Source organism: Fringilla coelebs (assembly GCF_963513975.1).
Source record: "Fringilla coelebs genome assembly, chromosome: 12".
In the NCBI taxonomy this organism is placed as follows: Eukaryota; Metazoa; Chordata; class Aves; order Passeriformes; family Fringillidae; genus Fringilla; species Fringilla coelebs.
The window spans coordinates 13,256,764-13,277,993 of NC_140038.1; the positions used below are offsets into that span (position 1 = coordinate 13,256,764).

The 21,230-nt window shown below is 41.2% G+C and overlaps 1 protein-coding gene across 1 annotated transcript in view; it reads left to right on the forward strand.

Moving 5' to 3' along the window:
• Positions 1–18,311, forward strand: part of ADAMTSL3 (ADAMTS like 3) — a gene marked incomplete at both ends in the record, with an annotated part of 165,358 nt that extends 147,047 nt beyond the window's left edge. Inside the window, 8 exons of the mRNA XM_084213870.1 lie at positions 7,819–8,004; positions 9,924–10,043; positions 10,690–10,902; positions 12,941–13,124; positions 15,458–15,662; positions 16,802–16,911; positions 17,466–17,680; positions 18,202–18,311. Of these exons, the coding sequence (XP_084069996.1) occupies positions 7,819–8,004; positions 9,924–10,043; positions 10,690–10,902; positions 12,941–13,124; positions 15,458–15,662; positions 16,802–16,911; positions 17,466–17,680; positions 18,202–18,311 (1,343 nt within the window). The remainder of the gene's footprint in view (positions 1–7,818; positions 8,005–9,923; positions 10,044–10,689; positions 10,903–12,940; positions 13,125–15,457; positions 15,663–16,801; positions 16,912–17,465; positions 17,681–18,201) is intronic.
• Between the last annotated feature and the right edge of the window lie 2,919 nt (positions 18,312–21,230).

Sequence of the window (21,230 nt, forward strand, 5' to 3'; positions counted from 1 at the left end):
TGCTGTCAGTGTTGGAACTTGAAAAAGGTCCAGAAAAATCAAGATTTTGATTTTTCCATCTGTTGCTTCATTTACCCACACTATTCCAAATGTAACTGTGATGCTGTTCTTTGTCTTCTATGCTTAACCCCTTTAGAAGATGTCAGTGAAGAAATATAGAAGTTTAATGCATAAGATTTTGGCTCCTTATTTATTTTAGGTTTTATTATATGTTTTAAAGGATATTAATGGTAGATTTCAAAAGTTTAAAGGAGTGTGTACAGATTTATTTTATGAGGAAGGAATGACAGTATTTATAATTAGTATAATAGAAGGAAAATCTTTTGCTCTTAGGCTTTTTTAGAGTAAGTGCTTCTTCATTAGAGTTTTTGTTGGGATCAGGCTTAAGCAGGATGGACTGAAAGATGTTCAAAAGCTTTTTTGTGCTTTGCTTTGTGTCTGGTAACACTCTGGGAACCTGAAAACTGGATCCCTGTGGATATGACTGAACTGAAGGGTGTGCCTGGGGACTACACCTGACACCTTGCCAATATTACAGCAGTATGGCTGAGTCCAAAGCAACCCTCATCCAAACACACACTGGGTGTCTCTGGGGACATTGGTACCCACCAGCCTCGACAAGAACTCATTCCTGAGGCCTTCCACTACTTTGAGGCAGACAGAGCCTCAGGGAGGTGGAGGACATCCATAAATTGAAATTGTTTGCAGCACTGTTTGTGTTTTTTTTTCCTCTCATGGCTTTGCTAATTTGTAAAGAATTTTCCGTTAAATTTCTAGTTCAGGAAGGGTTAAGATGGATTAGGGTTAGAGGAAGGCGAAATTTCAAATGCTTCCTACCTCAGTTTGCAAAAAGCTCTTGAGAAGTTGCCTAGGCCAAGTTTAACAAATTCTAATTATACAAAGAAAGAGGTTGCCTCAGTGGTTAGCACCTGCTTAAATGACTGAGAGGAACAAGTGGTTAAATTTACAGTGAAGAGAGAGTGGGGTTCCCCAAAGGCTGTTTTGGGATCTTTGATACTCTACATTTTTATAAAAGTTCTCAAAAGGAATGTGAGCAGTTAGTTGACTAAAACTGTGAAGAAGAAAGATTTATAAAGGCTAATGTATCTAAAACTCCCTGCAAAGACTTGCAGCAGGATGATCACACAAGTAACATTTAAAAGCTGGATGATCTCAAAGGATGTTCAAAGCTGATATTTGCAGAATGATTGCACATATAGAACAAATAACCTTGAAGGCAGACAAGTGCACGTGGCTGCCCCTGAAGGACTGGCAGTCAGAGAAAGGTCTGTGCAGTGATGGTTCTCAGCTCCATGGAGCACCAGCACACTTGCTGGGTGCTGTCCAAACCAAAACTAATGGCAGAGGAATGGATGAAATAATAGAAAATGTAAATGGGCTATTCTTTGAAGCTGTGGTGAATCCTGTTTGCAACTTGCTGACCTCATCTCAAAAATCATATAGTAGAGCTGGAAGAGGTAGAGAGAAGAGGCATGAGCCAAAGGCTACTTCTGGAGGGTATTCTGAGGAAGGGTTATTCAATAAATGACATGATTTTTGTACTCTGCCCACACATCCCCAAGTGCACACTGTTGGACAGAAAATGCAGAACTAAGTGGACTTCAGGTCTAACTAAGGATAGCAATTCTTGTATAGTGCTTTGATTTCTGATAAAATAATATTTTTGAAGTCCATGTGTATGTATCTACTTTATGATGATAAACATCTGATGGTAAAGTGTGATTTCTGATGCAGTACTGTTATTCAGTGAAGTGAAAGCATAATTATATAATTACACCAGCTGGGTAAACCAGTCTCTGCTAACAGTGCTGAATTTTGGAAGTGCCCTAATGCACACCAACTGGGTCTTTGTTGGGCATTCACTGCAGAATTCACTCTAGCAGCCATTAGTCGCTAAATATAGTTGCCTTATTTTAAATGCCTGATTTTGAAAAATATTAGCCTTAAACTTCTACAGCTGGAAAAAAGATTAAGCTCTCTTTGACAGCCAGAGAGCTAAACAGAGCCTGACAGAGCCGTGGCAAGAGTGGGGTGGGAAGGGGTCTTGCTTTGGGGACCTGTCTAAGGAGGTCACCAGATGTTGGTAAGAGTACCTAAATCCTGCCAGATGCTGCTACCACCTAGAAGAGGGGCTGCTGCAAGGCTGGTAGGAAGCAGGAAAGGTAAAGCTTTGAAAGCTTGCCAGAGAAGGGGCAGCGTCAGAGGGCAGGCTGGGGATAACACCGAGTGCCAAAACGTCCCACGCTGGTTTATTCCTGGTGAAACTGGCAAGATTGATACAGGTAATTTCAGTAGCAGCAGGTTTAGGCTTTTTAGGGTTCACTGGAAGTTGATTGCCCAAGCATAACTCAGATGAATAGAAAGGCAGCTTGAGAATTCTGCTGGAGAAAATGCGAAGGCGCAGCAGTGGAAGCAATTGCTGTGTAGGTTATGCTCAGTGCACTGGAGGTGTTAGGGGGTGCAGGGTAAATAAAAATCAGGTGACATTCATTGTGTGGATGTAGCTGACCCAGAATTGGTTCCTCTGAAAGGCAGACATGCAAATTTAGCCTCTGAAATAAGGTAAAGTTCTAGTGAAGTGCAGCAAAATGTGATTTGTGCCAGCACCGTCCTGCCTTGCTCTTGAATGGGAAACTCAGAATACTTTATGAGATCCTACGTAGCTGGGGGAGAAACTTCTGAAGACGTATCCAGTGTTTTAGAGCAGGTAGTTAGTAGGCCAAGGTTTTTATGGTGTGTAATATTTCACAGGGCTTTCAAGGTTGGAGGAAATTTGTTTTTGAACACTGAATATTTTAAGGGCACCCTATAGTGCAGATTCCTTTTTTTTCTCTTTTTTTAAACATGTGTTTTGCAGTCCCATCCGGAGCTAGAGTTTTTTTCCATAACATTTGCTGTCCCAGGGCCACTCATGGTGGAAAATGACTTTTTTCATGGAACATTGAGTATTGTAGAGCTGCTCCAGTGCTAGTGGAAAATAACCTGTGTTTGAGGTCAGAAAAATAGATTAAACTAATTTTAAAGTTTTATAGCCACTTAGGTCTATAGAAGAACTTTTTAAGAGGATTTAGATCCGTTGTAAGAGTAAGATTTGCATTTTCAAGGTTTTTCTAAAAAAAGAAGGGCTGAGTTCAGGAATGCATCTTGCTCTATGAAGGACAATTACAGCCATCCTGAATTTTAAGTATGTGTTTAATTGTATTCCCTGATAGGGATGGATTTAGTCTCATGCCTAAGTGATTTCCTGACTTGGAGCTGTAGGATATAATTGTTGGATTCTGCTACTCTCTGGACCCAGTGATGGATCTCCCATTTGAATCCCTGGGATCTTTACTGCACTCAGGGATTCTGAGCCTTTGGCAGTTTGGGGAGGTTGAGTCTTTCTTTGGTCTCATCCTCAGCTGCATCTGCATGGAGATGGGGTAGGAAGGAAACAAAGGTGGCTACAGGCCATCTCTTCCCTCTTCCTCCTTCCCCTTCTCGTACTCTCTGGGGATCAAACCAGGGATTATTCAGCTTGTAACTGTTCTTGCTGCAATTCTGTAATGAACAAATGCTCCTGAAGACAGTGTGAAAGCTATTTTGTTCATTTAAAGTCCCTGTGTAAATCAATCTTTAAGCAAACAAGAGTCAAGCATCTGTAGTAAAATTCAACCTTGCGCACAGGACAAAATCCTCCATGAATTTCTACAAATATGTCCCAAAGCTTAAGAGTAATTTCAGCCCCTTTAAGGCAAGGGAAAAAATAAAAAGCAACAACTTGGTTTTGGCTTATTTTTGCTTAGTTTCATTTCTCCTTGAATAAGAAAACTGCTTAAAACTCTTAGGTTTTAATTTACCTGAGTTCTAAAGGAAGTTTTACCCAGAGGTTTTAGGCCTTAACTACTTGCCTAGGAAAAAAAATTGAACTTTTTCTTGGTTTTATGGTATGCTTGAACTCTATCCTGCAGTTTCTATAGAAGAAAATTGGTTCTTTTCACAGTGCAACTGGAAGAGCCTTGTCACAAGAGGAATGTGGGAATTGTGTACTTTGCCTGCTCTTTCCCAAGAGCTCCTAGCTGAGACTCAGCTCAGTGTGCAGAGCTGCATACCAGTAGGGAAGGGAAATCTTATCTCAGGAGCAGTAAATATGGAGTCTAATTTCTAAAGAAGAAGCACTGAAAATCTGCACATTGGGAGGTTTTGCACCTGAAATGTGCTAAAGCTGACTGCATGCTGGGGTTGTGATGGGTCATGAGATGGAGTTTTATGCAAGGTACTCCTAAGCAAAAAACTAAATGCACACCTAAAACTAGTTTTCTTCCTCTAACAGTAGGAGTTTCTCCTGATAGGAATTCCAGAAATGAAAATATAAACAAGAACTCTGTCTCTCATGAGACATAGAGCAGAAAAGGATTTTTCACTGGCCAAAGGAACATGCAGATAGAGTGAAGCTGTCCAGAAGGGCTTGAAATGCTTGTACTGCTTTGCCCAAGAATGTGAAGGAGCTGGACTATAGGGATGTCTTTTTCTTTATTTCTTTAATCTGTTTCTAGGGTGTCTGTTAGGAGATATCAGCCTTTTTTCTGAGTGCCTTCTCTACTGTGTCTCTCTGGATGCCCAACTCTGAAAGCTTTTTATTACGGTTTTGGCTTCCCCTGAAAGGCAGGGTTAGAGGCCCTGGTTAGATTTCTGGCACAGAGCTGTGTCCTGGCTGCAGAGTCCTCCTCTCTTCTCCTCTCTTCATGCTCTACTCCAGTCTGTAATAGGTCCCTGAATTCTCTAAAGAAATCTTTCTTTTTTTTCCTTTAACTTAGGACTCAGTCTGAGCGTTTGCCTCAATACTGTTAATGGCAACTTAACCAAAAGCAGTGAAGAGGTCAGAGAAAGGAGCTTGATTACCAATACCAGTTGCTCTTAAGCACATAGTCCAATATTTCCCAGTCTCACTCTCAGACAGTGAATTGATTTCCATGTAATGCAGAGGTGGGGAAAGAAATGGAACCCTGAAGTGCAAAATCTTGAAGGGTCCTCAAAAAGGTTGTGAAGAGGCCAACTCAGAGGGGCTCAGCACACAGTTCACATAACAATAATTAACTCCTAGATAAAAATCTTACTCCTTGATAGTTTGGGGTAAAATACAGTGCAGGGAGGGGTGTTGTGATTGCTCCCACTGCTGTTTTGGGCTCAACCATCTCCCCGAGGGTGTCCCTGTACCATCAGCTGCTGGCAGCGTGCACAGTGCTGGTGCTGCTTTCAGTGTCACCTATTTAACTGCTTGTTTGCCACGGTTCCCCCTCACACACCCTTTATCTCTCACTGCCAGCACCCCCAGGATGGCCTGGGTGGATTCCTGGTGCATGACAGCTGGGCTGGCTGCTGGCCTGTGGTGCAGGGCTCTGTCTGCACTTCTCCTCAGACCTACAATTTATGTTTGTGTGCTCACATTATTCACTTGAGTAATGGCCTGATTTACTTGTGTGTGTGGTATTACTCACTTGTTTTCCCTAAAGAGAAACAAATACAGCTCTTTGGAGAAAGAAAGAGGAATCATTTGCTATAACTTGACTTTAAGGTGTGTGACAGATACCCAGTTTTGAACTTAAAATGAGTGGCAAAGCTATTCTGCAGATGTCTTCTGCAAACTGAACTCCAGTTCACATTTTTAAAGGCTCTACATGTCTCTGAATGAGGCACATGTAGAAGAATGGAGACATGGCAATTTTTCTGGGACGGCTCTAGGATATAAAGCGTTTGGAAGAAAAATATTTGACTTTAGTTAAATCCTGGGAATGAGCAACACGTCTGAATGCTGTCATGAGAGCAGAGGGAGGACTATCATGAGGTGATATTGCACTGATGTTTGATAGAGGCTCAGGTTAAAAGTTTAAATTTGAACCATTCCAAACGTTTTTGTGTTTTGTGGAATTTGACTTGAAACCTTTTTACTCCAGTCCCATCTCAGCTGTGCTGCTTCTGGCTTCTTTTTGGCTCTGATTGGCCTGCTGGGTTTTGGTGCCAGTGAGGGTATTCTGGCTGCAGACCTCTTGGTCTTAGAGTAAGACAGCTCAGATCCTCACACCACCTCCTCAGCCCATCTGCAGAGTAAGTACATATGCCTGAACGGCTGTGGAAAGTACACTGTAAAGGAAAAATGTCTGAGCATTAGACACTTTAGCCAGAAATCTGGGTAAAATGGAAAAAAGACCCTCAAATGAAGACCTCATCCTAATTCCAGATGGATTTTTCAAAGTGGCATAAAGCTTCCTCTTGAAACTTGAAAAACAACCTGGTTTTCGGACCACGGTACACGATGCTGATCTGTTTTAATCAGCTTTATTCAGTAAAACACAGTTCTTCATGAGTTTAAAAGCATGGAACAGCTGCTAAATTGTCCAGAATAAAATCTGTGATTACCCAGAGAGTGTTTCTCTCCACTGTCCTTCTAGACAAAATGGCAGGGGGAGCTTTTTCCTTCAGTGAAATAGCAGGTTCCAAAAAATATGTCTGTTTCCTATTACAGCAAAGGAAAAACTTGAGGTGTGCATTGGAAGTGCTAAGCCAGTGATTGAAATGTTAAAGTTGTTCCTAAAGGCCATTCCACATCATGAAGACATCATCTGTAAAGTAATACTGCACAATGATCTGTGAGGAGAGGAGGCTGAATTAGCGTTCAGGATGGCTGGAGCTTCCAAATGTCCCACGCTGGGGTCAGCTCCTGCAGCAGAACCTAGCTGAGGAGCCTTCAGTGAGCACTGACCAATTTATTTAGTCAAAAAAAGGGTTCAGGGGAGAGAATTTTTTCCATCCCCACACTTTTGTGTGTGCCACATGTGCCAACTTACCCAGCGGCTTCCCCAGGATTTTGGAAGTTGGAAAGAGCATTTCTGCTGCAGCAGCTCAACCAGAGAGCATCAATGAGGTGTCTGATTTGCCAGCTTGCAGAATCTCTTTTTAAAGGCAAGTGTTTGAGGAAAATAAAGCAGTAAAAGTCTTCCCACTGGTAGTATGCCAGTGGAAAAATAATTGCATTAAAAATAAGCATTCAAAGTAATTTATTGATTAAAATTGGAAATGACAAGTTATCTGCAACCACTAAGGCTCTCAGAATTCAAGCACTATAGCAGCAATGATGGTAGACCTTCAGCTTCTGTATCACAGAAACTGAGATTGCTTAACAAGAGAACCCGTCTTTTCATTTTTAATAGCTCTTTCTGTTCCCTTCACCCTCTGCCATTGCAAGCTGTTCAGATCACATCTGCAACTTGGAGAACTTCTCACAACTATTTTGGCATAAATTGGCCATATGTATTTTCTAATCTAGTTTTTTCTTCAAGGCAAATAAAATTACCCCATTTTTTTTCCTAATTTTTGATTAAAATGTTAATCTCTCTTCCTCCCTTCTGTCCTTTCTTCCTTGTGGGAGGCAGGCTGAATGAGAAGGTGCTGTGCAGATCTTTCCATCAGCTGGTCCTGGCTGGGTTTAGTGTGTCACATCTTTCAGTGGGATATGTGAGCACATTGCTTTTGTAGGACTGGCAGCAGTCTGTAAAGCTGTCTTTGAGCTGGGCTTGCAGAATTTAACCTTTGAGCTTTATTTTCAGTGGGATGCTGAATTATTGATAGGGCTCACAACTGAGAGGTTTTTTTTGTGAGTGTGAAAACTGCTTGTTTTACTGCAATGTTGTTACTTAGGTTTTCACACTCTGTGAAATGACAAAGTAGCTCAGGACTCTTGAATGCTGTGGTAGCAGTTAGCAACACAAACTTTATGGCTTATCTCTCACAGTAAATGTTTTAATTATTTTTGTTTTAAAGGCATTCCCAAACCAAATGTAACATGGCTGAAGAAGAAGGATGGTGGTTTACAAATCAATTCCTCCTTGGTTCTGAATGGCTCTTTATTTCTGAGGAATGTTTCCTACCAAGATGCAGGAACATACACGTGCAGAGCAACCAATGCTCTTGGAAAAGCTGAGGCTGCATCTGTTCTCCACATAACTGGTAAGTGCTAAATGAGAATTCCTTACTGATAACAAAAGTCAGCCAATTTACAATCAAAGTTTAACCATAAAATAGTTGGGGGCATATTTAACACTTTATTGGAGACTTGAACTTTTTGACTGCATCTGATTCCCTTGGATGTGTTCTGTATTTTGTGTTCCCTGTAATGTGGATCTAGGTACAGATGGTTTGACTTGTGACTTCAAGGTTGCTCCATCTTCTTGCTTCCAGGTGACAAATAATCAGCCTTTAAACCACCTGACACATCAGGAACTAAATCCATTGCCACATTACAGTGAGCCCAGTGCTTCTAACTAGAGATACAGGGCTGGCTTGAGTATTCAGAAAATCACAGGGAAATGAAAGCAAAGGCTGGTTTGGGGGTTTGGTGTCCATTTTTTTTAATTAGAGAGGCTAATAACATGTAGGGGAGTAGAAAAGAAAAATATCTTATTATGAGCCCCAAACTCTAGGTTAATGATATAATTCTGTATAATGCAATCAGTGGATTGCAGTCATTGGATCATTTGGCTCTAGAGATGAGCTGTCCCACCCCTTTGCTGTGCAGCACAGCTCCCTGTGACCCGTCCTGCTACAAAGATCCCCTTCTTGGGCACACACCTGGGGCAGGTTGTGGATGTTTGGGGGTGTTGGCTGTGGAGGATGTTCTAGAGACAGAGGAGGAGCCTCTGTGAGAGAATGAGAGCAGGCTGAAGCTGCCTTCCTGCTTTCAGTTTTCCTGGAGTACATCAAAACTTTGGATGTTCCAGAGAGGAATATTATTATAATGACGTGACTGGAGTATTGCTCACAAAAGTCTAAATTTTGTTTCAATTCCTGGTCATGTGACATTTGTTTAAATAAATCAGGGGTGGATAGAAGAAGGCCAAATTCTGCAAGTTTTTTGGCTGTGCAAGGCTGCAGTGAAATGGGAGGACTTCTGCTGTCAGGACTTAGAGATTGCAGTGGCTCAGTGCTGTCTGAAACATGCCATCAGATTTTTGGCTTGGCTGCAGGACTTGCTTGCCTGATCAGGGGCAGTCCAGCAGTAGCACAAAGTCTGTGCAGCCTTTCCAATAAAACTCCCTGAGGGCTGACAAGGCAATCAGTCCTTTGCCTGTGGAACTGGCCTCGCTGTGGTTTTGTGGAGCCTTTTTTTTGTCCTGGTGTTTACAGACAGGCAGGAGGCTTTGCACAGAAATCACACACTGTGGAAAAATGTTGAGCCAATGTAAAATGACCCAGCAGAGTTAGAATATAGCAAAAGGCTTAAACCCTTCTGGAAGGAGAGACATAGATGTTATGTACATTCATTAAAACAGAAATGTTGACTAAGTGGCAAGAACTGTGTGTTACTGACAGATTGCCCACATTTTTGGCAGTTATTCTGCCAGCATATGAGAAAAAGGAGGAGTTGCTATAGTGATGGGCATTTGACTCTGCATTCATTATGCTATCTCTATGCATAATGAGATTTTAAAAGATGTTCTTTTTTCTATTACAACATTTTGTCATAATTCTACCTAATGGAACAGAGGAATTGGCCAGATTCCACTGAGAGAATTATTTTTCTTACAATTTATGCGTGCAATGAAATAATAAATAATGTTGTCATGAAAAACAGGAAATACATCTTGTTTTTACACTGTTACAGGCTTGTTTTTCTAACAAATTCAATAAATGTATTGATTTATTGAATTATTCAGAAACTTGCATAAACATAAATGATTTCTGTTTCCCTGTACACAGGTAGTTTATTTCTTAGACTGATAATTAACTGCATAAATGAAGTTGATCCTAAAGAATTCCAAACTGCTTTTCTTCATCATAACTAGCATGCTGGATATTTTGATATGAAATGTTTTTTGGCATCATGATTTAATTCTTGCTCAGAAGAGATCTTATGTGCTGTGTTACAGAACAAAGACTTACAGAGAATAACACTCAGTTATTGAAGGGAAGCAGAAGGAAACGTGTCCTGATGGCATCTGGGATTGGTACAAATGTCAGTGTGGCACCTGGTGATCCACTAAGGATAGGTGTGTTGTCTTTTCTGCTTTTTCATTAATATTGTTTATTTATTTTACTAAAATAGAGGGGGCTCCATGGAAAAAAGTGAGTGCAATTGTGAGGTGAATCACCCTGATGCTAAAGCCACGCAACTGCTCTTTGGGCTTCACTTGAAAAATGGAAGGGATTCAGCTGGGCTCTGTTTGTGTTTTTTTTCCTGTCTAAATGAATGCCTTTGTTTCTATCCCTGCTTGTGCCCTGTGGAGTGAAAAAGCAGCAATTTAATTTATTAATGCATTTATGACTCCTTTCCCAAACAGATAGAAGGTCTTTAATTGCAGACCTATTTGCATATTGTAGAGTCTGGGATGAAATTTTTGTTCCATTTAAATCATTGCTCCCTCCTTCCACTTTGTTCCTATAGAAGTTTATAAGAACTTACTGAAAGGGAAATGAGGGAGAAGTGTGGTAAGTACACATCAGCTTACAGAGCTCATACCCCTCAAGGGCCAGTCAGGATTTGGGCCCTAGCTTGGACTTGAGTGGATTTTTGCATATTCTTGTTTTTACTTAGAATGGCAATGTCCTTGATGTAGAATCACACACTTGTGCTCACTTGTTCACAAACGTTTCAACGTGCTGAGAAAAACCTGCTAAAATGCTGTTGATTTTTAGGTTGCCCAGTGCTGCCCAGTCACAGGAACACAGTCCAGTGGCTCTTTGGAGACAGCCCAGTTGAGGAAGTTCAGACCCTGGAATACAGAACCCTGGTTGGGGGTCGTATCCTAGAGGTGAACACCAACTCTGGTCAATTTGCTGGACAGTTCCAATGTCGGACTTCAACTAGTGCAAAACTAATGTCAGTTTGGGTAAATGTCAAGAAGGAAGGTTTGTTGACAATTATATGACAAATTCTTGAATTTTAAAAATATCTTCTTTTGCTCTGTAAAGACTTTCCTGATAACTAACCTTCTTTTCTCTGTTGAAAGTAATTCAGCAATACATTGCTTCATGTATGGTCTTATTTAAGCCAGTAGACAATGCCATACTCAGAGCTGGGTATGGTAATTAATGTGCATCCAAATACCCTGTGGGGGTTCTTTCTGCTTGCCTGTGTATCTGAGAAGCTGAGAGAATGTGTCTTTCTGCTTAAACAGTTTTAAATCAGACAGGTTTTATCAACTTCCCCTTCAACAAACTTCTCCATGCTAGCCCACCAAACTGAAACAAAACTGACTTTGAGGTCATCTTTGGAAATATCTTCCTTATAATAAAAATAATTTTAATGTAATTGTCATATTCCAGGACCATCACAATTAATATGGTAGTGATCTTATTGCAGACACCCATAATCACATCTGTATGCTAGAGCAGCCTGCACACTGACAGATTTCCCTGTGAAATTCTCAAGAATGTCTTGTAAGATTCCCCAGCAGAATCTACTGTGAGCTTTCCTATATGTTTTATCTCTTCACATGTCAGTTTGATTTGGCTTTGATCTGCAAGGGACTCAAGCATCAGGCTCAGATCCCCTGGGCTCTGTATAAGGATGTTCTTGGTGACTGTTCGTGGGTGAGGAGGGCTCTGGAGTGCCTGAGGTTATGAAGGAAGTTGCATTTGCAAAGGAATCTTACAGAGATGCATCTACAATCAAAACGTATAGTTTTAAAAATCAAATGTAAATCAGACAACACCCTCATAGAATTTTTCAGAAACTAGGTCCAGCCCTAGATCCTAATCTAGATCTCATTGCAGTTAGAATTTTTGTCAGTTATTGACCTGTCCACCTGCAGTCTTCAGCTGGACTGCCTTTTGGTTGCCCAATCTCCTCTCCAGTCAGGTTGGGCAGTATTTTGGGGTGATTCCATTTTCTAGTTCTGAGCTTTGAATGTGATTGACACTTCAGTAAATGTTTCATCACTGCCATACCCATGCATTTGTGAGGCTGTAAAACCCCCTTGGTGGTTTTTGCACAGTAGGCATTTTGAGGGCACTTCTGAGCAGTGTCATCCTAGTTAAACAAACAATACAGTCTCTCCATCATAGCTGCAGTCAGTAAATTTAACTATTTCTACTTTGAAAAAGGCCCTTTTGTATTATTTTAAGAAATCCAGAAGTAATAAGGAAACATTGAAAAACAATAAGTTAAAGAATTCATTATGTGCTGCAAGAGTGAGTCTGTGGACACAGCTGGTAGCTATCAATTATTCTTGGTTATTATAGAAAAACCTGACTCCTCCTGTGATCACATAAAAATCTGTCAACATTGCATAGTACTTCATCTTTTACCAAGTGTCAAAAAAAATTGTGGAGGAAGGGGTAAGTGTGGAATTTTGACTAAATATAAAGGTAGTAATTGTTAGAGGTGATCGGTTTTTAATATAAAACGCTCTTTAGAGCAAATTCCTTTTTCATCTTGCCAGATGCCTCAGTGGCAAATTATTTTTACATTAAATACTTCTCTGTAGTTTAGTACAGGATTTTCTTAAATCCTAAAATTATGTGAGGTGTCTGGAGTAAGATGAGTTTTGTTCAGGACAAACGTGCTGTAGAACAGCAGGAAACCTAGAGAGCCTGATTTACAATTTCCTCTTTTTAATGCTCATTGTATAAAAAAGTTATGAAAGTTTTAAAGGAACTCATCAGTTCCTACTGTGAACCAGGTTCTGCCCTTCATGTGCTGATCTCATTTGCCTTCTAGAGGGCTTCATGCTCGTAGGCAAGGGCTGAACTTGAGAGGAAGCTGAGCAAAACTAAATTCTGCTTTAGCCCATGGTCCCTTTTCACAGTGCTGAAATATTTTTGCTTTTCTACAGAGGATGTGGTGTCTATCCAGCCTACAGAATGTGCAGCCAAATCAATCAAAGTGTGACACAGTTCCAGTGTACAGTGCCTCTCTCACACTGCTTCCAATTGTATTTCTTAGGTTACACATGGGAATATGCTGAGTGGGGTCCTTGCTCTGCCACCTGTGGGCATTCAGGAACCAGCTCCAGGAGCCTGCAGTGCATGAGCCCAGAGAAACAGAAAGTGAATGAGTCCCAATGCAGAGAGCTGCAAAAACCAGGGATTGTTCACCAACCCTGCAACAGAGAGGACTGCCCTCCCAGGTAAACTCCCTCCTGCTCTATTCCCATGAGCTCTTTGTGTATGAAAATGCACTCACCACCTCCTGAAATTGTTTCTGTGTTTATGCTCTGAGTGGGGAACGTGGGGTTTATTTCATCATGAGCCTTAAAGCAGGAGAGATCACAAGCAAGTAGGGAAATGCTTGGTTCAGCTGAATAAATAAGAGCTGAGTGTGTTTCCATGCTGCTGCAGCAAGTCTTGCTGCTGCCACGCCACACCTCAAAAGCTAAGCTGGAGAGCTCTCTGAGACACTGGGATGTGCAGTTTTGTGGAGTCTTGCTCTCAGCAAGGTGTTTTCTGAGGAATGCCTCATTTCTCTCTATTGCCCCTCACCACAGTGCTCCTTGAATGTCCTTCCCTGCCAGTTTTCTCACTGGATCAGCTGGGGATCACGGGGCTGAAAATCCCTGTATCACAGACAGGTGTATCCCAACATCTGATTCCAAAAGCCAAAACCATACCTCTAGACTATCTGAGCTGCATTGAGCATTCCAGCTCAACAGGGTGTTTCTCCAGGTTTTCAACAGGAAACCCTCAAAATAATTGCTTTTTGTTGCTTTAAAGAATTGGCCAACACTATCAGCAGAACTCTGTGGGGGATACACACGCTTTGGAGTTGTCCCTCACTGGAAAATGTTGGCAGGGAAGTGTTGAGACCTTAGCTGACATTGTGAGAGTGCATCTTGCCAGTATGTTCTAAATTCTGTTCTAAATGCAGAAAACCTAGCCACAGATATGTATCAGGAGAAGTTGTTTGTATTTCATTATTAGCAGCCAAAAAACCAGATTATCTTAAATTGTGATACTGAACTCCAGCCAGCCCAGAGAAAGCGAACATTTTGCCAGTAGAAAAATACTGAAATCAAATTAATGGTTTGAAACACAGCTTCAGTTGCAGGTTTGCCTCTGAAGCTCCAGCATTTGGAGCAGATGACAGGAGGGTGCAAGAGGTCCTGGGGCTCCTCTGAGCAAGGTCATGCCTTTCAGTGGATTGCAGAGCATGACTAAATAATCTGATTATCACTGGCTTTGGAGTATTCACAATATAAACAAACTGGTTCTTCCATATAGCTAAAGAGAATGGGAACTGAATTGTATTTTTAGATGCTTAGATCTGTTCTGCTTTTAATTTGCCTTTATGTAATCACCAGTGGGAAGCAATTGTGTGTATACTAACAAAATTAACTCTGCCTCCAGCCATACTTGTATGCTAAATTATTAATTGGTTTTCTTTTATGGAATATTCCATGCTTTCTATACAGGAAGAGCATCCCAGATGCCTGGAAAATAGCCCTGTGTATATTTCTTGGTGCCTTTAGCCTCTCTCCTTCCCTGTGATTACTGACCTGGGAGGGAAGTGCAAAATGTCCCCTCCATTTTCCCACTTACTGATTTCTGCACAATCTCCTCATCTCAAGGCAGCTGTTTAGAAAGCATCCATAGAATTATGAAGGCTTTAGTTGTATGGCCTTAATTATTCAGAGAGTTTTGCAAGTGTTTAGTCACTTCTCTCTGTCACAGTGGACAGCCAGAGTTAAGCAAATATAAGGCCTTGAGTATCTACTTAACTTGTGCTTTGCTGTGCAGGCACTGCACCAAATGTTTGCAAAAGCACTTCAGCTTTAAAAGGGAGAAAAAGACAAGGATGCAGACTGTAAAAGATTAATCTTCCTTGAATGGATATAAGCTATTTGAGTGTAAGAAAAATGAAATAATTGCTGAAGAAAATAGAATTTTTTTTGCTGTTATCACTGTTGTGGTACACATAAAGTCCATTTTATATTTCTAGCCTGGATTTATGCAAAGAGCAAGTCAACTTGATTGTATTACCACCTGCTGCCTCCCTAGTATTGTTCCTAGCTGCCAAGACTAAATATTTTAAACTTCTAATCAATAAATAACATGTTCCTGCTTGAATCGTTGTCTGGTGAGATCTCAATGCGATAAATTTGTATGAGTTATGGCAGCTGTCACTTTAGTACCAACCAAATTGTTACCATCCATTTTATAGGTAAGGGAAAAGTACACACTCCTTCCTCCTGGAATGAAACATCCAGCAGGGTCTGTGGGGCTCACCTGGTAACAGATTCTGGTAGCAAACCTTGTTTGTTGCAAACACTGTTAGCAAACATGCTGTCATGAGTTAACCACGTTAAGAAGACCTTGCTCAAGTGAAGAAGAAGGGGATTCTAACCATTCTCACACCTAAAACTTGCAAGGACAGGTTCTTTTGCATTTTCTTGGCAAACAGTTGCTGCCAGCCAGCACAGGACTGCAGTAATTGCTGTAAATGTGTATTCTGTGCACCCTGTAGGTGGGTGGCTGGGCCCTGGTCCGAGTGCTCTGCGTCCTGTGGCAGTGGATTTCGGCACCGACAGCTCTCCTGTCACCAGGCCATGGCCAATGGCAGCGTCCTGGCCCTGCTGCCAGGGGCCTGCACAGCCAGGGACCAGCCTGCAGCAAGGACACCCTGCCCGGGGCACCCCTGTCCCCCAGGGCCACCACAGGCCACCACACAGGTGAGTGACAGCGTCTGTCTGCAGCCTCCTTGTTTTATGGAAGGGGGACAGTGCCATCCTCTGACAAACTGGCTGAACATCTGCCCTCTAATGCCTCAGCATCTGCCCTCGAGTGCCTCAACATCTGCCCTCGAGTGCCTCAACATCTGCCCTCTTGTGCCTCAACATCTGCCCTCTTGTGCCTCAACATCTGCCCTCTTGTGCCTCAACATCTGCCCTCTTGTGCCTCAGCATCTGCCCTCGAGTGCCTCAACATCTGCCCTCGAGTGCCTCAACATCTGCCCTCTTGTGCCTCAACATCTGCCCTCTTGTGCCTCAACATCTGCCCTCTTGTGCCTCAACATCTGCCCTCTTGTGCCTCAGCATCTGCCCGCTTGTGCCTCAGCATCTGCCCGCTTGTGCCTCAGCATCTGCCCTCTTTGTGCCTCAACATCTGCCCTCTTTGTGCCTCAACATCTGCCCTCTTCTGCCTCAACATCTGCCCTCTTTGTGCCTCAACATCTGCCCTCTTTGTGCCTCAACATCTGCCCTCTTTGTGCCTCAGCATCTGTCCTCTTGTGCCTCAGCATCTGTCCTCTTGTGCCTCAACATCTGCCCTCTTTGTGCCTCAACATCTGTCCTCTTGTGCCTCAGCATCTGCCCTCGAGTGCCTCAGCATCTGCCCTCTAGTGCCTCAACATCTGCCCTCTAGTGCCTCAACATCTGCCCTCTAGTGCCTCAACATCTGCCCTCTTTGTGCCTCAGCATCTGCCCTCGAGTGCCTCAACATCTGCCCGCTTGCACAAGGCCCAAACTCTGTGGCTGGAATTATCTTTCAGACCAGACAATTAGAAATCTTGTTTTTCCATTTTATGCTCTCTGAGCAGCTTTTTTTTTGTTGAAGACATGACCTAACACCCGAGTATTAGCTGCAGTGTATTTTATAAGCTAAGCCATTAAGATGTATTCCATTTTCCAAGCTAGTTTATTGCTTTTATTGCAGCCATATTAGTACAGAGTGTCTAGCTGTACTTGTGAAAAAAAAAAAAAATCATGGCTGGGCTGTGTAGCTGGGTAACTCCAGGAGGATAATTCTGTTGTTACTAACTTGGCTGTTTGTTTTTCTCTGCCCTCACCCTTTTCTCTCTCTCCATTGGCAGTGCTCTGGTCGCTGTGCTGGCCGGCCTGCAGGCTCACAGCACCATGAGTTCAAATGTCAGCTCCAGAACGGATCCTCAGCGCCAAACTCTTCTTGTGATGGAAGAAAGAGGTAAACAGTGGGAAGAAGTTACAAGCTAGATTCTTTAGATGATCAAATTGAAGGTACAGGATTGTCACTGCAGTACAAGTAGGCAATTTCTTCTGTGTCAAACAAAGGAAAGGGGGTAGAGGCAGTCATCCCTTTGTGGACACTGGATGAATTCAGGAACCCAGGAGAGGTTATGCCTGAAGAACACACAGCATCCTGTACAGAGTGTTTCAGGGTCAGTTAAGTTTCCTTAAAGAGAAAATACCTTTTCTATTCCAGGGTTAAGAAACTGGTTTAAAGAAACATGTTTTCTCATGAGTGAGAAGGCATGATGAGTGAGCACAAAATAAAATAAAGGGAATACAACTTAAATATAAGGAAAAAATGGAACAGGTTACCCAGAAAGTTGTGGTATCTCCATCTTTAGAGATATTCAAAACAGAGAAAATCTTGAGATCCCAGTCTAGTTGGCTGTGCTATGGGCAGGGGTGTGGGGGCTGATCAGTTCTGTTGTTGTGTGAATGAGGGTTTGGCACAAAAGCAAACATTTCACTGCAGTTTATTTCCCTGCACAGCCCTCCTGCCAGAAGGAACTGTTCTTCAGAGGGGTGTGATGTGTACTGGCGGCCCGGCCCCTGGAGGCCCTGCAGCGTGGGCTGTGGGACTGGGTTCCAGTCCAGACCAGTGTCCTGCGTGCACAGGCAGAGCAACAAACCCGTGGCTGAGCAGTTCTGCAGGGGGAGGAAGAGACCAGTGACCTGGCAACACTGCAGTGTCACATCCTGTGGCAGTATGTAAATGTTTATTTAAATATGAGCATAGTAATAGTTTGTAGCAGTTATATTAGAAAATGACTCACAGTTGTACACTATTGATTCTACAAGCATTTGATTGTACATCAAAGGTAAAACTATCCTCTCCAAGGAGCACTTCGTAATCCTGGGGTTTCTTTTCTCTAAGTAGGCCAGTTTGATATTAAATCCTCAAAAGCACTTTTAGAAACAGGATATTTAGGAAGTTTTTTGCAAACTTCCCTACCTGACTGTGCCAGTTGTGACTCAAAAGTCTCAGAGCGAGCTGTTAATGCCTCCAAGATGGGGCTGTGTTCTGAAACAGACAATGAGTAAATGAATGCAGTGAGATCATTCTTGTGACCTTGTTTAGCTTTGGATCCACTGATGCCAGAAATGCAAGCTAAAATAATCACAAAGCTCACAGGAACCCATCAGTTGTTTACAATTACAATGGCAAGTTCTGCTGTTTCTCTTTTGCTCATTCTAAAGCCTTGTGATGTTTAAATATATTTTTCAGAAGGCGAATGCAAGGATACAACTCACTACTGTACATTTGTAAAGCAACTAAAGTTATGCTTGATAGACACCTACAAAAAAAGATGTTGTCAATCATGCCAAGACATGTAAGTCCTCTATGGCAAGTTCATGATGCTGCAATGAAGAGATGAGAAGAGTGGTTCATTAAACTAACCTGCCTGAGGTATACTCTTGTAAATGAGACATGAGTTGTAACAGTTAAATGGCAACGTGGGGCTAATGAAAACACAGTGTTGTGGATTGATGTGCTGGATGAGGTTTTGTTTCTGGGAGCTTTCATTTTTCATTCTTTGCAATGGAACTTCTAATGTTTTAAACACGTATGGATTAGCAAGATAATATTATGGCATGTCATCTGTAAAATTTTGCAGGCCATCATTTATAATTTTATCTGTGAGAAAACCATGACCTAAAAGCAACAAATACTGGTTACTGTCCTTAACTTATGAGGAAGAGTCACAAAAATACTTCCAAAACTTTTGGAAATGCAGCAACTATCAATTCCCAAGATTTTGGTTTAGGGTTTTTTTTCATCATATTTAACACCATTTTTAAATTTACAGAAGCTGTGGCTTGTAGCTGTAAAATTTTGGCAGCAGCTTCATTTTTCATAAACAGCTTGAGCTTTAGGGTTGATCTCACAGGATGTGCTTTATGGATACTTGCTCTCAGATGGATACACAGAATTACATTGAATTTTTCCTGCTTGTATTTCTGTGTATGCAGTAAGAAACTATAGATCCTTGTACAATTTTCAAAGCAGCAATAGATCTCTTTTGAATAAATGAGGTGTCATTTTTTATTGATTCTATTCTAATTCCAGTCTCTGAAGTACAAATTTCTGGCATGGTTATACTTTTGTACTGATATTAAATGGGACAGAAGCTTCCTTGTCAGAGCCGTGAACAAACACTTGTGAGCACTGTTCTCTTGCACATCAAGTCAAATGAAGAGCCAGTAACTGGCCAAAATAGCTGTCAGATTTCTTGTCTTGAGTAATCATTCTGTTTTTCTCCATTAATGAGGAAAAATGTCCAAGGAAGAGTTATTAATTGTGAAGATAGACAAGTGCAAGAAATCTATTTTGAGCATTTTTCCATCAAGATGGTTTTCCATCAAGATGGTTTTTCCATCATGACCATTAACCATCTGAGTCGTTTGCAAGTTGATAAATTCTTACCGCAATATTTCTGGGTAAATTATCTTCCATATTGCAGATTGTCTGACTAGGGCTTTAAGCAGAGAGGACCCCACAGGAGGCAGAAAATAGATGGTTTTTGCTTTTGTAGTTTCCAAACTACTGCTCATATTGGAGGCCTGAATGCTCACTTTGACTTGGCTCTTGTGTTCCATCTCTGACCTGTGTGACAGGCAGAGAGCTGGGAGTGCTGTGGGGGCAGCTCAGACACAGCATCCTGCACAGAGGGTTTGCATCACTGAGAATTAGGGTAGCACTACTGTATAGAAAATGTTTAGGGTGGACTATTGTGTCCAAGGCTGACTGCAAGGAGAGGATATTCCTGATCGTTACCTTTTTCATCAGCAATGGGTCTTGATTGTTTAAGCAGTTTTTTAAATTAAACATTTGTAAGATACTTTTGTAGATATTTATTGTCTGATTTTAAAGTGCAATATTTTTTTTTTGTACAGTGTTTAATAAAGATTTTTGGACATATATTTTTTCTTATTACCAAAATTTCTTATTCATGTTTTCCCTTTATATTTAAAGTTTTGAAATGTTAACACATAGCATTTTTTGTTGCGTTAACTTTGGTTAAGTATGCATGCTATACCAAAGCAGTGCTGTAAATGTTTGTGATTGCAATTGGCATGACATTCCTCTGTAGATTATTTTATTGCTTCTCCAGTACCTGAAGATTTTAGCTTCTTGAACTTAGTTTTGATTTTTCTGCAATAAAAGTATAGTTTGATTATTCACCAGAGCGATTACCCTGAGATTGTTTATTACCTTGATTTGCACGGTAACCATGCTTTCATTCTTTGTTATATTCTCAAATTACTTTGTCCATAATTCTGAAATTCTTTCAAAGTCTCAGTTCTTATTTTTAACAGTCTATCAGACATATTGTCAATTTTCACTGCAGTCTGCCTTGCACTGCTATTAAGAGACAACATAGATGTAACCTGACTGAAAAAGTGGGAAGATAATTTGCCAGGATCCAAATGTCAGCTCTGATTCACTGAAATCTAGAATCAGGATTCTTTAAAAGGTGGAATAAAAATGCATTTCTTTTCTGGGTCTTCACCAAGCAGAGTTCATTTAGATCTGACAGAATAGCTCCATGTTTTGTATTTAGTGAGTGATGGGAATACCTCCATGAAAAAGAAATTGTTTCAGAATATCCAATATGTGTAAATAGTCTTTAGAAAGAATAGTCTAAGAAACAGTACGAACAATAAAACCTTCAAAGAAAATTTTATTAAATAGAAAATAAATGTATAACAATTTAATAGTGGTGTTTCAGAGTTATCCAAGATAATAATATTGGCAAAGGCTTAATTTTCCTTTTGAATTCCATTTGTACAGTCTTTAAAAAAAGCAGAGGCTCTGTACAGCAGTGCTGTGGAGCCTGCTGCTGGATGGCAGAGTGCACAGAAAGCACTCTCAGAACAGCAGCTGAACCCATGAATAACTTTGCTGCTTTTACATCTTGGTTTAGCATGACATCATAAAATGCTCTTTTAACAGCTGTTATTTTGGAAAAATATTGGTTTTCCAGCCGTCTCTTCACTTGGTCTGCATTTCAGTAATTTGTTGCTTATGAAAAGGCTGACGTCAGGTATTGAATAGTGCCTGAAGGTTTATAATATCATTTGATGCTTTCCCTGGAAGCACAATCAGTGTGTTGGGGCTTTTTCAATTGTAAAGTAATAAAGGCTTCTCTCTTTCACTATTAAACTTAGGGGAAAACATTATGGACAAAATGAAAGGGAATATGCCCCTCCACCCTAAAAAAGCCTTCAAACACATCTGCAGAGGAACTGTTA